The following is a 20,150-nucleotide window of genomic DNA, read 5'->3' on the forward strand; positions in this document are numbered from 1 at the left end:
ATGATCTGTATGCAGTTTCATGGTGATAGAAGTCTTAAAATCCCTTCCTGTAAAAGCCAAGCATCTAACTCGTTTCAGTTTTAATAAATAAGGTTTTAGCTGCCTGCAATAATGCAAGCAGGCTTTAGATGGCACTCCTTGCTCTGAATGTAAGGCTTTGCTGCTCCTCCTGCCCTGTGTAATAGGGAGGAAAAGATTAAAATAAAGCAGAGTGGTGTTACCTACTGAGAGGCACTGACTTTAAACACTCAGTGGAAGTTACAGAAACAACCGGTCAATACACAGTTATAAAAACGGGGAAGGGGCAATTGGAAAAAAAATATAAAAATTCAGTTCTACTTTTGAGGCTTGTATCAAAATCTTAGAAAACTGCCAGACAAACAGTAAGTAAACATCATACACTTGTGGGCTTTGCTTGGTTCTGCTGCTCTCCCCCTGCTGTGCTCACTGGAGGTTCAGGAACTGAGCTGGCACAGGTCACAGTGGAAGAAGCCTGTTTTTATAGGGTTATCCACTGAAAGGTTATGGTTGAAAAGTCTTGAGTGGGCTTGCAGGAATCGGGGAAAGCTATCTGTCATATACTTCTTTCCTTGGATTTCTCTAGGAGGAGATGGCTGTTCTATTGGAATAAACAACAACCACCTTTGGAATATCCTGGCAGGAGAGCTTAGAGAGTGGGAAGGGTTGTCCTCGGAGTGGACTTACCTTAAAGTTTGATTCCACAGGAGTTCTGGATAGGCTTGGTGGGGGTCGCAAAACTGAATAATAGCTTTATAAATTGTCATGTTTCTAGAATACCACATAACTTCTAATTGTTTTTATAATGTTAATCCCCTTAATGAAAGTAGAAATCCAGTTCTCAACTCATTAAAACTTTGTGTGTTCTTCGTCCCCTAGTTGTGTGAATGGTATTGGTGCAGTTTAAATATACAACACTTCATGCTCATGAAGTCTCTAAAGAAAAAAAAAATGGGAGGACTAATGCCTGTGTCTATATTTGCAGGTACTGTGGCATAAAGTGACTACAGAGTGTAATGGTGTGTTGTGTGTGTTCCTCAGGCTTGCCTCAGGTGAGCTCCAATCTGCTAACAAGCCTGGGCACCTGTTCCCTGCTGTGGGGGAGTCCTTCAGTTCAGTTTTGGCTGTGAGCTTGTTTCTGCCTGCCTGTGATGGTAACCAAAGTGCAGTTCCACAGGGAGGGGAGGGCTACCCTCACTAGCTTGCTTAGACACCAATTTAGGTGCACCCCAATCTTTTGTAGCTGTAGGTATTTATTGCTGTCTTAGACCTTATCTTAAGATGTCTTATCTTAGACCTTGTATTGATAAAGTTGTAGGCTGGCATGTGACTAAGTCAAAACTATCTGGAGGTCAATCATGATGATTATAGTTTCCAGTCTCCATCCACCAGTCAACTGTTGGCCTTTTTGCAACCTGAACTTCCAGACCCACAAAGAAAAATATTGTAAGGGTATCTTGATACCTAGTGACCTGCATCTCTCTGAAGTAATGACTCATGCTAACAGCTTACTGGTTCCTTTTTGTTATATAGCATGAAAGTGACAGAATACTGTCAGCAGTGAAAGAGCCAGCTGCAGCATAATTTTTTCTATTCCAGTCTGATGAAGTTAGAAGTTAATTGAGATGCATTTAACTATTTTGTTAGAAGCCAAGTGTTGCAAAAAGGAATTCACTATAGAAGTTCCTGTAAAATGAAGCTACCTCAATCATGTCTGTCTTAAGTCACCCTGCTGCTTTTTACGAAGTGCTTTTGTTAGAGCTTGAAGTAACCCTTGCCAGACGAGTTTTCGTTAAGGCCTCGATAGACCATTTATGATGATGCTCAGTATAGTTGGTATGTGGTAACAAACTGAAAACTAATCCATGTCTGCTGAAAGCTAAAACCAAGGCTGTATAATATCCTTCATGTTAAAGACAGGAATGGTGTTACTGAAGTATGTTCCAGTGCTTGAGTGACAAATGAAATGCAGACTGAGGACTGGCTTTCCACTTGCGTGAAGGGGGTGGATGGGCAAATAGTTGGAATAGTGCAGCTACTGCATGGAGGGGATCTGAGAAAGTTCAGTAAATGCTGTCAGTCACAACTAACTTCAGCTGGGAAAAGAAGGGTATGATGGTGCTTGAAGAACAGGGGCCATTAGAAAAAACTAAACCTGTATCTGGAAAGGATTTTGGGGGAAGGGAGGAAGGTCTAAGATGATTCATACCAATTGGAACATTATTTGTTAAGAGGCAAAAATGCTTTTACGTTTGTGATCTTCCTGTATGAGCAGCTTGGGCTAAGAATAGAATAATACTACACAAGGATTTGCTTCTGAGTTTTCCCTCTTACCAGTATAGATTTGATATTCTTCTGCTATGAAATATCAGTTATCTTATCCTCTAAGTCATAAAACAAGTGGATTCTACTGCTAATGTGGAAGTCAAGCAGTAATGAAACCTGAATATCACACTTTATCTACATACTGAGTGCTGTAATTATATCTTAAAAACAATTTTTTTAAAATTTGGATTTTAAAGAGTTTTTAAAGAAGCCTAAAGAAGCTTACTTTATGCAGACTTGGTGCATGATAAATGTAATACCAGATAGTAAACATACTAGAATGCTGTTTAAGTTAAAATGGTGTTGTACCACAGTATTTCCCTAGTTGGAAACAGCTAAAAATCCTGCTTGTATTTGCTCTCAGAGCATTCATGAAGCACGACTACATACACTGTCACAAAAAGATACTAGTATGACTGTCTAGAAAAAGTAGTGCAAAACATTGATAGTCAAAACATGTTGATGTCTTTGCTGTGCCTTTAGGATAGAAAACATTCTCTCCCACATGCAGGGAGTACAAAGAGAGGCAAGACTTCATGGTGTGTTTAAAATCTGAACAAAGTTCTTGGGAAATATCCCAGACTTTCCTTGTATCTCTCCACTCATCCAGTCCTTGTCTACAGATTCCAGCTCTGTTATTGTATCACCTGCCTGTAAGAGAAGGAGTAATGTGAGCCAGTACAGCTTACTGAGCAATGTTAATGCATGCATAGCTGATGTTATTCAGAAGCAATTAATACCAATCAAATAGAAATAGGATGTGGCCAGTCTCCTCTGTTAGTTAAATCTCTTTGAGATTGTTTGCCAAAACCAGCTGAAATTTCTCTTAGGGTAAATACTTGTCTATGCTGAAAAATCACTGCCTTCTGGAAGGAAGAAACACCACTGCTGGATAGCTTCTTGTGTTGCTTAAGCTCTCCAGGTATGTTAGAGACCTGGCTTACAGGCCCCTGCTTTACTTGTTATTTGTGTGTGTTTCCTTGCTCTGAGGGTTCCTTTTCTTCAAACACTTCAAAGGTGGTGTGTTTTTTTTAATGGAGTCCCGATATTCTCCAGCGCTTGGAAACTTTCCTCTTTCCTTTGGAAACTTTCCTTTCCCAAAAGGGAAAGCAATCATCTAAGTAGCTTAGTGTGATATTTAAAATAAACTGCAGCTCCTGTATTTCATCCTTGCTCCTGTTTTCATCTTCCCATGCTACACACTTCATCTGAAGCACTGTCATGGCCCTGGCCTTTATTCCAGTACCTCTGTTTCCTTTTTCTGCTTTAAAGAATCATCTGTCCTTTCAGCATTGCAGGCTGCTAGTGCTGAAACTAATTATTTTGCTTGCTTTAGAATGAGAAAATAGGGTGTTCTGCTGATAAGCACAATTTTGTGCCTGCTGTGAAAGTCTGCTCTTTCTCAGAAACTTGCTTTGGAGTACCACAGTTATCTAAATCATGACTTTGAATCTACAAGGACATGCTGTTTCTTGTTTGTGCTCCTTAATATTATTTGGGCATCCAGCAGGTATTTAACTTCTCCCCTTGATCCTATGGTAACTATGTATTGTGCTGTAAAACTTCTAGATTTTGCTGTATTAGGTGTCCCTTAGAGGCATTGCTGCTGTAACACTGGCACTCTTAACTGTTACCCTCCTTCTTGTTGCGGTCTTCCAAGTTAAAGGAGAGCTCCATTGACTGCATTAACTGATCAAGAACTGAATGTACTGCAAAATGAGGTTGGTTTGTCTTGTCACGTTTACTGAATCAGAGAAGGCAGAGGAATTCTGCAATTCCTGACCTCTTTTCAATGTGTTCAGTGAAGATTTTGCCAATATGAAATAGAAGTGTGGTAAGGGCAAAAATTTTTTTAGCGAGGTCATTTATCAAATGTGCTAATATCTATGCCTACGCTATGTATGTTGTTCTTTCTTGTTCCAAGCCTATTTTCACAGTGGATAAATCCTAATTTTTTAGCAGTTTTTAGGAGCATAAGATTGGGCTAAGAGAGGTACTTACTTTGAAGGAAAGCTCATCTTCATTTTCTCCATGAAAATCATAAAGAGCTTTGGCTTTTCCTTTCTTCCCTCGTACAGACTGTGACAGCTCTACCCTGGCTGCAGAACATAGACAGGACAAGTTATTTGGATTGGAGTGAAATAAATCTGTTTCTGGAGAAGCTTCCTGTTTGTTCTTGTGTCTTCTCCCCACTAGTGTGCTACAGTGTGTCCAGATGTTATTAGTACTGCTGCTTAGCAGCTTCACTGTCCTACTGCAATAAAAATCTCTACTGACATCAGTTAATTTTACAGTACTAACACATTCTTATAGTTCTGCTTCTAAGAGGACTAAATTTAAGGTTCAGTTACTTGAACCTTCTACTGGTCATAATAAAAGCTGTATTTTCCTCTTTGTACTTTGAGATGAAGTGGTACTTGGTGTGTGCTATTTGCCAGTTAAGTGAAATTTATTTCCTGTCAACTTTTACTTGTGGTGTTACTTGCATAAAACTACAGGGAAAAAATTGTGATTGTCCTCTGTGAAGGTTTTGACTGCATTGATTTGGGGACCAAAAAGAAGCTGGAGGCAAGCAAGCAGTGTTCATTCCTTGCTTCATCCAAGGGATTACAATAGTTTTGCGCCAAGATGGAGCAGTTGTAATTATTTACAACTCTCCCAGCTCTTTAGCTGTGCTGCAGTATTTCTTTTTAGCTGGGGGAAAAGCTGGCTTCTCCCCCATCTTTTGCACCCCTGAATTCTCTAAAGGTAGCTCAATGGTCCTGTTCTGCCTGTGCCTGTTGCCTCCCAGATTAATAATGGTAATATAATGGTCTAGTCAGTAAGTAGAGAGGGCAGTTCAACACTTAGTTTAGCTTTAGGATATTAAGGCCTGTGGTGGTGTGTGGCTTGTTGATGCAATGGGATAGTTTGGTTCTCCTAGAACTCTCATGACTGTCACAACCCATGGAATAGCAAATTGCCATCTAGTAGCAGCACTGTACCTGAGCAGATCTGAACAAAAACTGCTGGGAAAATCCCTTCCTTTTCATTCAATCTTCCTCTATACCATTCCGAATCTACTTGTTCCAGTATTTGGATGTAGTCTCCCTTTTTAAAGGATAAATCATCTTTGGTTTCTGCTGTAAAATCATGAAGTGCTTCACACCACTCTGCTGAGCGTCTGTTGTTCTATTCAAGTGAACAGAAGAAATGCATTAATTTTAGAAGTGTTAGTGGAGCCCATAAGCTGATGGATACTGCTGAAAGCAGCTGTGCAGAACACGGGTGTCCTGACTTTCTCTCATACCATAGTGTCACTGAAGATGTAGACTAGAATGGCATTTCAGCAATTACCACAGAATTTCATTGAGGCTCAGACACATTCCATTTTATCATTGGTGGCCAGGGACAGGATTAATAAATTCAAAATTTAGACCACTGCAGCAATACTTAAAATAGAGCTAACAAGAATTTGCTTAAGCACAAAGGATAAAAAACTACTTACATTAATTGGCCAGAAGCTATGAATTCGATCAGTTTAGGCCAGAATTTAAGATGTGACCATGCAGCATTGTGTGCTGTGGAAGTTGTGTTAAATTCAGGTGTAAAGTTGTGCACCTAATTTGACATTATAATAGAAAGTCTATGTAAATCTATGAAACCACTATGTAAATTCTGCCTTCACCTATGACATTTGATTACCTGAGGAAGGGGAGAAGAAACCTCCACCTTGTTCTTCAGTGCTGCTCCTGTACCTATGTAAGTAAAGAACAACTTAGAATAGCAGCAATGACTGTTTAAAATGTTACTGATGATAGAGACTTGGGATATTGAAAGTGATTATTAAGAATAACTTCTTAAGAAGTCCTACTATTGATTTTTCTTACCTGTCTTCCCTCCCTTTCTACCGCCTTCCTGCATCCATTGTCCTTTTGGACTTTTCTCCTATATGCTGCCTATATGTATGCAGTACAAAAAAATGTTCTGGAAGATTTTTGTAAACATACTCATACCTATTCCAGGCAGATCTTCAATTACTTCCACAAAGTTCAAGGGGAAAATTCCAGATGTGCCTCTCAGCTCTCCTTTGGCCCACTCCTCATTTACATATTCTTTCAGGATAATAGTTTCACCTTCTGAAAAACTGAGCTCATCTTTCTGGTCTCCAATATATTCAAATCGTGCTACACATCTTGGGCCTCTGCACAAACAAAAGACAAACTTACTTTGCTTCTTTATTATTATTATTTGTACTTAGTAATAAGGCAACACTGTGTAAAATGTGGATTGTTTAATTAAAATGATGAAAGAATGCACTGAAGATACAACAAGTAGAAAATCGTGGTCTAGCCCTGGTTCTCATCGCTGCTTTCTGAGGAAGATGAGTATGGAGTCTGGAAGAGCTGGACACAACTTCTGTATCCCAATTCCTGGTTGTTACAGTATTTTGCATAAGACCCTATTTCTCTTCCAAACAACTACAACAAAAAAATCACTTTATTTCTCAGCTACATGTTCCATTTTATATTTTTTGCCTGTATCCAAGTAAGCGTACTGATATGCTTTTGTTAAGAGTTTGATGTTTTTTCAGCTAGCACCCAATTTAGATGTAGTCAAACATGGCGGGGGAGTGGATGTTGTATATTTGTCCCAGATCCCAAATACATGGAGGTTTCATAGGGGCAAGATAGTTTTTATCTACTTTTACAAACATTATTCTGTAAAATCTATGCCAGGCATGAGGAAATAAATTATTTATTGAAGAAAGAACCATCAATGCAACTGATAAATTTTACTTAATTTGGTATAATACTGAAAAAATTATTTTTTTCTCACTTAAATAGATTTAATAATTTAATAAACTATTAAAGAAATTACTCTAAGAAATTTTTTTATTTATCAGCAATACCATGCTAGAAAAAAGTGATAATAAGCTTTAATTCTTTCTATAGCAGCATAGCATACAACCAATGTAAGAAGTTTGATTCCCCCCCGTCCCCTACTCGTATCTTTGCAAAGGCTTCAGGACAGAGCTAGCACTTTCTTTCTTAGTTGCAGAAGCAGCTTTTATATATAGAGTTTCAGTTAAGACAAGCCAAGCTCTATCTGAATAACAAAGAGAACAATCCCATTGATACCTGTTCCTGCCTCTGCCTGAGTTTGCTTTAATTGCTGCAGTGAATGATTATGAAATCAAATAAATCATTATTGAGTAAAAATGGCATGAAAAGTTGTTCCTTGCCCACAAATCTTAGTACAAGTTGTTTGCAAATCAGAAATGAAAGTGCCTGAAGTACATTGGATCGTTTGATGTGGGGAACTTTAGATTCACAAGTTACACACTTGAAGGTTAGATTTCTCTACTTAAAAAGTACAGCTATATTCTGTCCCATTGTATCTTGTGCTTTCAGATGAGTAGGAGCCCTACCATGTTACATCTTACAAGGATACTGGAAGAGAGTAACAAGCCAGGAGCAAAGAGAGGAGAGGCAATGCTGCTGAAGTTAAGTTAGATTGGTTCACAGTTTCTGTAACTAATTTTTGTGAAAAATTATGGGAGATGCTGTTCTAATACAGCTCATAAAAGGAAGGAAAGTGAGTGAAGGGGTCTAAATCTATATAAACAGTTATTATAAAGTGATCTACCAATTTTTTGAAGCCAAGAAGTGAGTTTTTAGGCTTTTTTTAACCTGAATGAACCTTATTAAAACATAAACTTCTAGTTTTGAGAGCTTAGTTTTTAAAATATATTTTGGTGAAGAAACTGTTAACCATATTAACCTCAGCGCAGACAACACCTGCTTCAAAGTTATTTTCTTTTTTACTTCCTAGTAAATCAAGATGAGAAAGAAATAAGATTGGACTCACTTAATACATTGTGATGAAGAAGGTATTTTTTTCCTGTTGCCTTCTTCTGGAACATCAATCTAATAAGACAGCACAATAAGTAAAATTTTCCATTTCAAGCTCATGGCAACATAACTGCAATAAACTTGGAACTGGTTAAAATAATCTATTTTTCATCTAAGCACCAGCTCCAATTATGACCTCCATGTGACACTCTATAGTCACAGGCATGGTGTGATATATGACCATATTAATGTAGATTTTGGTTTTGTATGACAGATTTCTCTATCTATCTCATGCAAATGAAAAGCACTATTTAATGTTTGCTTTTATGAAGCTGGTTTACTGTTTCTACTTGTGGCATGACCAATTGACAGAATATGGGACTGGATGCTACCACATGTTGTTACATTTAGCTTCCAGCTTTCTATTGGTAATTATTCTCTATTTACTAACACAATATATTGTAATAGACAAAATTATTGTTTACACATATTCTTTCTGGGCTTTGGTTCTTTCTGGGCTTTCGTAGCCAGCTGTCTGCCAAACAAAAACCCATCTCACAAATCTCACTTGAATTGGAGAAATATAATTTAGAAAATCAATACGTGGATATATCAACCAGACAGCATTCAAGTCCTTTATCATAAGAAGACTTCAGCTGTATTTTTGGTGTGACACAAAGGATGATCTGTGAGATTTAGTATAAGACTACAAGCCTAGAGACCCTGGCAAGGAGATTTGTGTTACAGCTCACTATCGTGTGGTCCAGTTCCCATAAAAATAAGCTAATGGAACATTATTGTTGATGTGAAGGACTGGAGGAAGTCATGCTGCCTTTTAGGACAAATAATCTTGGCAGTGCTCTTGCTAGAGGAGCTGGTATCTGTGGTGCTCTGAAGGTTCTATGGGAAGTAATAACTATGTGTTATTTTTAGGTGTCCGGACATCAAGCTACTACCCAGCTCAATATTGTAAAACATACTATAGCATATTGTGTAGAGACCTTGTATCAAGTTCAAATCTGACATGAATGAACAGGAGTTTATTCATATTCAGTAAATTAGCCTCATGTGCCAAAACAAAAGATTTTTGCACTTAAAGGGTAACCACCTTTTACAACTAAAATAGAAATTTGAAACGCATCTTCCCTAGCTCTTATGAAATTGCATCTGTCTGTATCAAAGCTGAATTTGACCACAAATATTCATTCCACAGCTTTAATGTAAAATCTTTTTCTCTATTAGCCATCAGTAGTAACAAGAACTTTTACATTAAATTTTTGGTCTGTGTAGAAGCAGCTAATCAATTTAGCTAACAAATCTTTCTCATGAAAGCAAAGTGAGCATGGTTCCATTATCAGTAACCCCGAGTGTAGTTTTTATTCTTCAGCACTTCTCGAATCTTAAATTTTTTCTCCAGTAACACTATCACAAACTAAACAGATGCCCTGTGTAACACACTGTGATGGTTACTAAATACTTAGTGTTACCTATGTAGCAGCAGTGCTCATCTCTGCCAGCTGTCCCAGTTTGAGACAGACTTAACTGTCTTTAATGCCCAGTCATACACCTTCACTGCATCCCGGTGTCAGTTTAGCATTCCTCTGTGGCCATATGGCTGGTGTGGCTAGCTCAATGGCCATTTCTGCTGCTACAGAATGGACTTCAATCTCAGACTCAGGTTTGCAATAGTTTTGACCCAGCTTTTGATGCAGTGAACCATACTGAATCTATTTTAAAGATGAAGCACTCAATTAATTGCTGTTGGGCTCCAAAACAACGCCTGTTGCTTGCCTGCCATTTACTGTCAAGTGTCACATTCAGTAACAGGATTGCTTTAAGCTGCTCATTTTCAACAACACAATCTCGTTGCACTGTGCCAGCATAACCATTTGGGTGGCCACTTAGTAAACCACTTACTTAGGTGAACTGATCCAGCTGGAAAAAATATTCTGCGAAGAAAAAAAACCCATTTTGTTGGGCCCAACTGCTGCTCTGACCTAGTTCACTCCAAGGCTATACAGTGGTGAGTCCAACACAGTTCAAGGGAAAAGAACAAGAGAACCCGGGGGGTGGGAGCAAGGCACAAAAAGCAATCATCTTACTGAGTGTTGTCTTACATGCGGCTGTGAAAAATTATCTGCTCTGTAGACCCTGAGAAACTACCCAGGTTAACAAAGAAAATCTGGTAAGGGCCATGATTTTCTCACTTGGCTTCAAATTAACAGCAAATAATCCCTGTAACACAAATTGGTTGTGTCAAATTAAGCATCTTTCTAATATCTTACAAACAAGTTGATATGTCTTCTATGTTGCCAGAGGGAAAAGAGATTATCTAAATATAGAATAGAGTGTGTTTAACACACAAGAGCTATAGTAAAATAGAACTAGAAAACCAATGCAGTAGTATCTTACATAGCAATGTATACAAAGCCTACATACAACTACTTTAACAAAGCTGGCAGGAAATATCCCTGTGCGATTCCCACATTTTCCTCTGTACCACTCGGTATCGATTTTTTCCAAAAGACAAACGGTGTCTCCAGAATGAAGGCCCAAGTCATCATCATGCTCTGTAAGACAGCATCATTTCAGTTAATGGTAGTTGTCACACTCACTGATTTTCTCTAAGTAAAACCTTCTTAATATTAATATCACAGACAAAAGCAGAATGAGTTTTTTTAAAAGTCAATTATACTTGATAAACCAGTTAGCTTTAACTAGAAGACTGTCCCAACTATAGCTAAACCCATGGATTTGAACAACTGTGCATGCAGACCTTGCAGGCTGAGCTTCCTCCTAATTTTTAAGCTCTAATTCCTAAGAAAATTCCCATTTGAAAGTCTTGGGAGTAAAACAAGCTTCCAGAATATTCGCATTTACTTACCTGCAGGAAAATCATGCAGGACTACAGCATGAGGTACACTTGTGTCAGAAGCTTTTGGAGGGTGGTTTGAATCCTGACAACAACAAATAAATCCAAGTAGTTTACAAATCATGGAAAACCCTAACAGAATCTCTATTACCTACTCTGAAAGTAATTTTCTGACTTTGGACACAATGTTGTTCTGCTATCAGAGAATCACCTTTGGAGGCAACAGTTAGTATTGGTCACACAGCTTACAGGCCTGAATTTCATATGACTTTCACCACTTTTGTTTTGGTGGTTGTTTTGTTTTTATTAAAGAAATACAAGGATTTAATAAACCACTATTGCATTTCTCAGTGTAACCTTTAAAGCCTAAAGCACTTGACACTTCAATGCAATAGGAGTCTTGCTCATTAAATATTTATCAGCAGAAAAAAATGCCTTTACCTTACAGGACCATTCTCCAGGGTTCCTGGGCAGGCAATCTTCCTTGGCAACTCCAGGAGGCACAGGCAGCTTGAACAGAAATAGAGGCAAATGGAAGAGTTTGTTGCACTTCTAAGCACCTGAAATTCCCACTGCAAGTGAAAATGGTCAGATGATGGAACTATTCAATCCCCCTGCTACACGTATCTAATGTAGGAGTCCAGTGGAAGAGGACAAGCTCTTTTGGAAGGCATTCAGAACAGGACTGCTGGTGATATGAACTGCCATTTTGAGAAACTCAGGTGGTGTCATCTGCTTTCAAAGTGTCTTAGGCACCTAACTGGTATCATACCATACAGTACATGGAACTTCAGCAACACACTGACAGAGAAATGTATTCATTTGTCATAGAGCGCACTGGCAGAACAACCTGGGAGGAAAATGTCATTGACAGTAACACTTGAGGGCAGAGAATTACTAGTGATTTGCTATGGGAAAAAAAAAAAAATCTCATCTACAAAGTACATCATATGTTTCTTATATAAACAGGTGTGGCTACACCAGAGAGGAAGCAACATGCTTCCCTTATCTCAAAGCTGTTCCTACTATCAACTTAGATACATCTTTCTCTCTGTTTCACCAAGGATCTAAATGTGACAGTAAAGATCAAAGAGAAGGCAACAGAAGCTTCCACTTCATGCTGAATGTTGGTGGTGTTCATGCTGCAGTTGTGTGGGTGCTTTTTTTGACAACAGCACCGGTTCAAGCAGTCATCAACTTTGACCAGTTTCAAGCAGCTGGAGAAAGACTCTCTCCTTTTTATCTGTAATGTTGATCCATTTATATTTAATATTCCCTAACAACACGTGCAATACCAAAAAGAAGCATTTTTATAATGAAAAGGGATGGCATCAATAGGATGCAAATGTAAGATAAGTGATGTTACATTCTTCATGCTTTGCAGGCTTGATTAAACAAGGTAAACTACATTTTAAGTTCTAATGTCCCTCAATTTTTTAAGCATTTTGACATATACGGGGAATAACAATATATAAATGCAATTATTTAGCACCATGTTACGTGCTGTAATAGAATTCAGAACTTGTGACTGTATGATGAATGCCCCAAAACAAAAAGCTATGCATTAAAGATATATATATAAATTACATATATACACAAAAATACACACACACATATTTCTATACTTTGCATGTGTATATTGCTTTCTCCAGTATTACCTTACAGTACCTATCACTATTTCTCTCTTAGTATTTTCTAAGGATAATTATGCTGATAGATGAAAATTATGAAAGCCATATCATAGTAACCTACCTTACTACCTTTTTCACTACTATTTTAATTGTCACTGTTTTATAAACAACAGTCTCAGATATTCTATTTCAACTCTCACCATGTATTTACTGTAGAGAGGATGACCTGGTTTAGGTCTAGGAGGTAATGCTGGATCTGCATTTTTAAAGACTTGACTTTTTGCTCTCTTGGGTCCCAGTCTGAACTTGCTGGGTTTTTTATCAGGAGCGATGTCAGAAGTAGATCGTGAAAGAGCATCCTTCTGGGAGGAGGTCTTGGCTGCAGAGAGTTTTGGTGGAGGTGGCCTTCCAGGAACACCTTTAGGTGGGGGAGGTCGAGCAGGTATAATTTTTCCATCTACAGGCCTAAAAATTGGGTACACCATCAGAGAAATATGCATATTAATAAGCTTGATACCTCATCCTCCACTACAACCCTAGTTATAGAGTATGCAATAAGGAAACGTGACTCATGATGACTTGGGCTGTAAAGTGTGTAGTATCTGAAGCTCTCCAGGAATACATGAACTCAGCAGATACTGCAAATGGATAATAAAGTCCTTAGATCCTTTGACTACGTATTTGCAAGTCCGCTCATCACTTTCACTTAAAACACACTGCCAGCTTTCTTGAACCCACTACATAAGCAGGATTTCTTTCAGCAATCCACCTTTAGAAAGAGCTTTGTCTGAAGCTGCCTCAGGACAGAGTTCTTCCAGTGGAGAGCTTTGGTGAAAGCCCTTAAAATCTCTGCTGATCTAGCTAGTCTTCAGGAATCAGCCTAGCTCATTCCCTGGGATGTCACTTACCTGAAATGACTTTTGGGCCTCTGCTGATACTCATGACATATGACACCACTTTGCACAATGGCATCAATACCATTTTTATGCAACAGATGTCTACTGCAGAAAGAAAGTATCAGTGAAAACACTCAAGTTTTCTGGCAATGCTGGAGGTACCACACTCTCATTAGCGTACCAGTAGTTTAGAAACCAAAATCAGAGACTAGTAAGTGACAGTGGTAATTTAAAAAAAAAAAAAAAAAAAAAAAAAAAAAAAAAAAAAATCCCCCTTACTAAACATTGATTTTAAAAAGTTGCCTATACAGTACACACAAGCCATGATTTTTAGAATCAAAGAGTGTGGCCAAATCAATAATTTGCTAATTAAAAATCACCTCTGTTATAAGCAAGCATTATGCACATAAAACTTTGGCTTCCCGTTATTAAGAACCCTAGCCCTACCACTATTCCAAAAATACAATAGTGTTTGATTGTTACCAGGAATCTTCAGCCAGTTACTGCAAGTTTCTGCTACAACTGTCTCTTTTTTTTTTTTTTTTTTTTTTAAATACAGTGTAATTCAGCATAATTATTTGCTTGCCTGAATTCCTCAAAGGTCTTTAAAAATTATCAACCACAACAAATGTGCATTAGTGGATCTTTAGAGTATTCTTCTGACATATTTTGTGAGTGTCATCCACCACTTGCGAAGATACTAGTGTTCTACTAATGCTCCTATCAAGAGCTCTCTATTACTATTTGAATATAGGTTATCTTTTAAATTTCAAATAAAATTTCCACTTCTGTTCAACTTTCACCTCTCCCCTTTCTTGGCCTCATCCTAAACTAAGCATTTTTAATATTGACAAAAAGGGAAATTCCAAGTTAGACTGCATTAAATCAGGAAATGAAATAACCCATACCTTTGTAAGGCAACTCAACTAAACAAGAAAATCCTAACAAGCAAATCAGAGAATTACTACTGCTTGCTTAAAAAAAATTTAAAATCCCTTTCAGCAGAAGAGTGAAAGGACAAAATGTTTACTGCAGTTCCAGAGACCCTTGGGAGAATCAGGAATGCTGTTATGCTAAACAGAATGGGGGAAAGTAAAAAGCCTATGCAGCGCAATAATGAGGTGTTTCTTTGTGGATACAACCACATTCTTTCCTGTTAATGAATACTTATTATTATTGGTAGACTAAGTTTAATAACTGAGAGATTCTCTTGTCCTGACACAACAGAGCAAACTCTTGTGTTTAAACCCACAGATTTAGAGTGCAGATGCCAAGATAGCTGCAGTGGGCTAGCTAGCCAATGCCTTATCTCCCTCCAGTTTGGCATTTAGTGGACCTGAATTTAAGGCTGGTCCAGCTACTTTTGCCTTCGCAGACCTTCTTTCTTGTTAGTTCAAAAGAATAAAAAAACCCAAGGTTATCATTGATTCTGCACCCTCACAGGCATTTTAGGTCTGAAGCAAACTGTATAAACCAGCCAGTGCTTCTGGGAAGGTGCTGGCCCAGCATCTGCCCTTTTCAGGGTGGGCAGCATCTGCCACCTCCATTCCTTCAGCACTCAGACCCAGTCACAAGTGCAAATGCTGTTGATCAAAAGGTCAGCAACATGCAGGAGGGGATATTCTGCGTTCAGCTGTGGGTGGAAGGTTAAAGATGCAAAAAGGAATGACTGTCAGCAGCCACTGTACATTAGCTGAAGAGCCAAACAGCTGTCCTCCTATAATCTCCCTGCTCATACCAATAATGTACAAACAAGTATTAATCAGCGAGCAACTTGGTCCTGCCTATTTATTAGTGAGCATACTAGCTACCCAATCCTATTGAGTTAGGACTAGAGTTGGTAGCATCTACATTGAGGCTAACTAGGCAAACTAACTCAGAAACATCACTTTTAAGTGTGTCACTGAAGAATTGCACTTACCTTGGGGGTAGTACAGGTTCTATCTGAGGCACTCCACTCTGTTCTGAATGATCCAACTCCTACAAAGATTCAAAAGAAAAAAGGCATTTCTTTAAGCCTCAGAAACAAAATCGATCTTGTTTAAATGATGCATTTCTTATATTAAATTATATCCTACAGACAGGAAAAACAAGAGTTTCTGGAGGTCTGGGAACAAAGTAATAAGTATTATGTTCTGTTCTAGTGTTTTAAAGTCTTGTTGGACATAGAGGGGGATGTAAATAACCTGGCTGACTACCTGAATCACAGCTTAAATTGTGCATTAGGTATGACTCAGCCCTCTTTTCCCACTACATGGGAGTTGGGCTTAAGAGACAAATTCAGGAGTCATACAAATGTACAATTTCACTGCCCGTAGCATTCCAACTGCTGCAGTAATCGTATCAATTTTGATTTAACTTTGACAGATGAAACAGTCTGAACAGGCTTGAAGCAGAAAACATGACATTGATGCAACTTGCACAGGACAATGTCTCTTGCAAATAACATTAGCTCTCATTAAAGAAGGCATCTAAGTATGTTTCCTAGAGATCTGACAGATAAACCCTGGTGAATCTTGCTTTGGGAGGTTAAGGTGTCACTCCTCCCAGCTGCTCATCCTGACCCTGCCAGGGATTACTACCCTGTAGCAGAGTCAGTAGAGGGGAACATGTGCCATGTCTGAAGGGCTTGGACCACAGCAATGGATTAACAAGTTACCATCCTTTCTGCCTCCTGCTATTCATTTTCATCCCAGTCCAAAGAGTACTGCCAACTCCGCTGAACAAGCACAGCTGCTTGTGGAACAGCGTGGTAAATCGGAGTGCTGAATCTGGGTTCAAAATTATGCTTTTTGAAGCGGTAACTTTAAATAGGTCTGAACAGTCTTGTTTACTTAATTAGGGGTGTATGTGCTCAAAACTGGTAAAAAATTTCTGTGATTTTTCCCACCTAGAAAATACCTAGATGTATTTTGTGACACAATTTGGACCCCTGATTAAGTCCCCAAATGAATGTTCCTCTGTTCAAATGACCCTGATTAGAAAGAAAACAACCTGCCACTTTCAGATAGGGATGCTATCCTCATACCAAAAATTTTCCTCTTCTGTGTGAAAAAGAAGAAATATGTGCCAACTGGTGCTTATGGTCAACAATTTTTACTGTTCCTGGCTAATCACTTCCACTGACAAACAATACTAGTATTAGAAGCACAGAAGTTCTTATCTTTTGAAAGATAAGCTTGAAATGTTTCAGTGGATTTGATGCAGTCTTTTTCTTAAAAAAAATCCTCTGAAGCTTACACATGCCTGTCAAAATAACCTGGTTGACACTGTGAAAGTTTTGGGGTTGCACTGTATAAAATGTTTAGCATCTTGTATTAGAAATTATTTTTTCAGCATTATCCAGAAAAGATGGGACCTCTATGAACAGTCTCTGCAATCACGACATTTAAAAACCCCTTTATCGTGTTAGCAGAGGTAGCCACAAAGACATTTGTTGGCAGCAGTCTGTGAGGGCTTTTGATTTGATATGATCTGATTGGATCTTTTTATTGCCTGCGGTTTCCACAAGATTCTCTGCCACTCTTGCCATCACAGCACTCAATATTTGGAAATTCTACTGTCATTTTCTAGCTTATTTTAATTCCCTTTTGTAAATTTGTGTCAAAGGGCACAACAGCTACAATGTCAACCGTTACTATAAGCTCAAAAGCAAGGAGCAGAGCCTTACTTTCCAAAACAGATGGTTCTACTCAGGCTCTGACAGGACCAGTAGAAAACGACTAGAAGGAAAGAGCTGAAGCAAGCAAGCTTTATTCATCTAAAGAAAAGTTTCTTCTGCCTGGAAATTAGCACAGACACCGAAGAGGTACTCTGTGTATGAAGGTAGAAAAATACATTTCTAAAGGACTTTGACAATATTCACAGTGTAAATCTCATTGGTCTTTGAACCACTTTGCAGTGCTTTTGAAACTAAATTGTAGAATATCCTTATTCCAGCTGCTAAATACAGAAAATTGAAGATAGATTGATCAAAGTTTAGTAAAATCAACAAAATGCTTTTCAGAACTGACAGCAGTCTAAATTACCTTATTAAATTAGAGAATGCAATTAAAAGTAAAAAGCCTTATATTTTTGAGTAGTCCTTTTCATCCTTTGGTCCTTCAGATAACTTACTTTACAAAAACTTGAAAGTCACAAGAGATCTGTTAACCAAAGCAGCCAAAGTTGTAATACAGGAAAACAATTCTAACTTACCACTTTTTTTAGGTCAGCACTGTTGGGTTTTCCCACTGTGATATCGGAGGTGCTCCCAATAGGCTTTTCAGCAGGAAGTGGTGGAGGGCTATGCGGGATTTCATGTAAAGCTGTAAAAACCCAAAATTTCCCAAATTAATAGCTTCTTTACACAGACCAACAATAGGTAAGAGAATCCACCTTGGTTTGGGGCATTTTTTGTGAATGCAACTTCCTCCTCAAAGCCAGAGCAGCCAATGGGCAGGACCACTTAAAGACTAGTGAAGAGAAAAGGGACATAAAGGGAACATTGCAACTTTCAGGTTGACTTCAGGAATACTTCCCATACTGCATAAGAGATCTTCACTTTACTCTCAGGACACCAGCAAGTTATTCTAGGGTTTCAGGGTTTCAGCTGCAATGCTTGTTGATATAATATTAGATGAGTAGAAGACTTTCTACCCCTGGGAATGTCAGACTCATTACTGGATATACTGAAACACCATCACCATCTCTCAGCCACATTTCTAAATTGGCTTACTTTTTTCAGCTGTCAGCTCCTGGAATATCCTTCAGGCTGGAAAACAGCTGAGGGTTATTTCAAGTAACCCTGAAAGATCAGGAGACTTGGATGGAAGAATCTGCATGAAGGTAAAGGCAAGAAAAGAAACTGTTGCCTGCTACAAAATTCAGGGTGACGGAAAGAAAACAGAGATGGAAGCTCCCTGGTAGTCTTTAAGGAGCTAAGCAAATTTAGGACATGGAAGAGGAAACAGTACAGCTCTTACTAGGGAAGATTGATGATGTCCTCAGTCTCAATAAAGAACACAAAAATCTGCTAATTATATGATACTTGCTTTCAACGTCTCTGCCATTGAAACCTGGGAAGCACTGGGACAGGTTTTGCCAGCATATTTACCAATCATTTTATCTTCATATATTGGAACCTTGCCATCTATTTTACAATGTATTTGTATACCAAGAAAATTAATTTCATACAAAGAACTTCAGATACTTAAGCACTTCTGACTTGCAGTTAGTCTTGGGAGTTATGTAAAAATATGTGTAGGCAGCCTGGACATTTGTAGACTGATAACAAAAATGAGGAGAGGTTTTATCCAAATGAAACCTTTCAGTTGCTCATTTCATGAAAAGCACTCTCAACAAATAAACAACACTTAGGAAGGAGAAGTGTTGTTTCTTTTTAACACCTCAGTTGCATTACTATGATTTAAAATGCTGGTGTGATGTTTAAAAATGGATCACTTCAAGGATAAAACCTTTATTCTTAGGAGCAGGTCACAGTTACTGTGTTGGCAGTGACCAAGCACAGAGAAAAAAAGTTAGTGAAGTTCATGACTCTTCTAAGCTAGTGTGATGGATGAAAAGTAAAACCGATACCCGACAGTAATTGCAAGAGAAATCTTCTCTTATCATACCTTACTGATATATAAAAAGCACAAGAGATTTATTTATTCACACCACTTCAAATCTTGAAATATGCACACATGGCCTAATTTCCTCGCCTTTACTCTTTATAAGACCAAAATTAAAGAAAATTAAGGAAAAAAAACCCCTAAAACTAGAAAGCAGGTGTTATTTTCAATGATTTCTAAGTGTAATAACTGAAGTGGAAGTGTAATGCTTCCTTTCTAATCACAGCTCAGCAAAAATGCTAATGCTAAATAAGTGCTTTACTGGAGTTCAAATTTTTAAGCATCCAGCTCTGTTCCCTTTTTGATAGTGTCAGGTAGGGGTGTTTATTTGGTTTATCGGGGTTTTTCTTTTTGGTTTGTGCTGGTTCCTGTCAGAATTAATCTCCCTCCATACCCACAATGGTGAAAGACCCCTTGTATTGAGATTATGCGGCCCTCTTACAAGGTAAATTCTACTATATCCGTATTATACCTTGGCCCAGTTGTACTTTTCTCCTTTTTTAACTTTTTAACAGCTTACATTGCTGCAGCAGCTCCTATCTGACAAAAGGCTACTTTGCTGTCTTGGAACCTGCTCCTGTTCCTCCACATCCCATTAATCTTCCAGCCACAGCCTCCCATAAAGCAGTCCTTCACACTCTCCTGAGTAGTGTAGCGAAGCACAGTATGACTGGCAGTCTCCTGTGAAAAGTTCAATTACCGCTAGAGAGCAGCAAGGGACCAGTTATCTATAAGTTCAAAAGAGAATCCAGCTCAGGGGAAAAGTCAAAAAAGAAAAAAAATTGGCAGGGTGGTTTTTGTTTTGTTTTTTTTTTATAGAAATTACACTTTCCTTTGTGGAGAAGAATTATGTCTCGGGTTCTTTACAGGAGTTTGTAAACACATTCTTCCAACTGAAAAAAACTTTCATTTATGGTCAGGCATTAACAGACAGACTTTTCATCATAGCTTTATCTTCAGTC

At 38.3% G+C, this 20,150-nt stretch overlaps 1 protein-coding gene across 1 annotated transcript in view; it reads right to left on the reverse strand.

The window, feature by feature from the left end:
- Positions 1 to 2,877: 2,877 nt before the first annotated feature.
- The window catches only part of SH3D19 (SH3 domain containing 19), a gene marked incomplete at its 3' end in the record, with an annotated part of 81,680 nt that continues 64,407 nt past the window's right edge, over positions 2,878 to 20,150 (reverse strand). The window contains exons 9-20 of the mRNA XM_081999716.1: positions 17,774 to 17,883; positions 15,498 to 15,556; positions 12,881 to 13,145; positions 11,491 to 11,559; positions 11,062 to 11,134; positions 10,617 to 10,747; positions 8,194 to 8,252; positions 6,339 to 6,526; positions 6,028 to 6,080; positions 5,328 to 5,514; positions 4,345 to 4,442; positions 2,878 to 2,994 (exon numbers count right to left, since the gene is read on the reverse strand). Of these exons, the coding sequence (XP_081855842.1) occupies positions 2,878 to 2,994; positions 4,345 to 4,442; positions 5,328 to 5,514; positions 6,028 to 6,080; positions 6,339 to 6,526; positions 8,194 to 8,252; positions 10,617 to 10,747; positions 11,062 to 11,134; positions 11,491 to 11,559; positions 12,881 to 13,145; positions 15,498 to 15,556; positions 17,774 to 17,883 (1,409 nt within the window). The remainder of the gene's footprint in view (positions 2,995 to 4,344; positions 4,443 to 5,327; positions 5,515 to 6,027; positions 6,081 to 6,338; positions 6,527 to 8,193; positions 8,253 to 10,616; positions 10,748 to 11,061; positions 11,135 to 11,490; positions 11,560 to 12,880; positions 13,146 to 15,497; positions 15,557 to 17,773; positions 17,884 to 20,150) is intronic.

Source organism: Phaethon aethereus, assembly GCF_964289735.1.
Source record: "Phaethon aethereus genome assembly, chromosome: 4".
NCBI classification, from domain to species: domain Eukaryota; kingdom Metazoa; phylum Chordata; class Aves; order Phaethontiformes; family Phaethontidae; genus Phaethon; species Phaethon aethereus.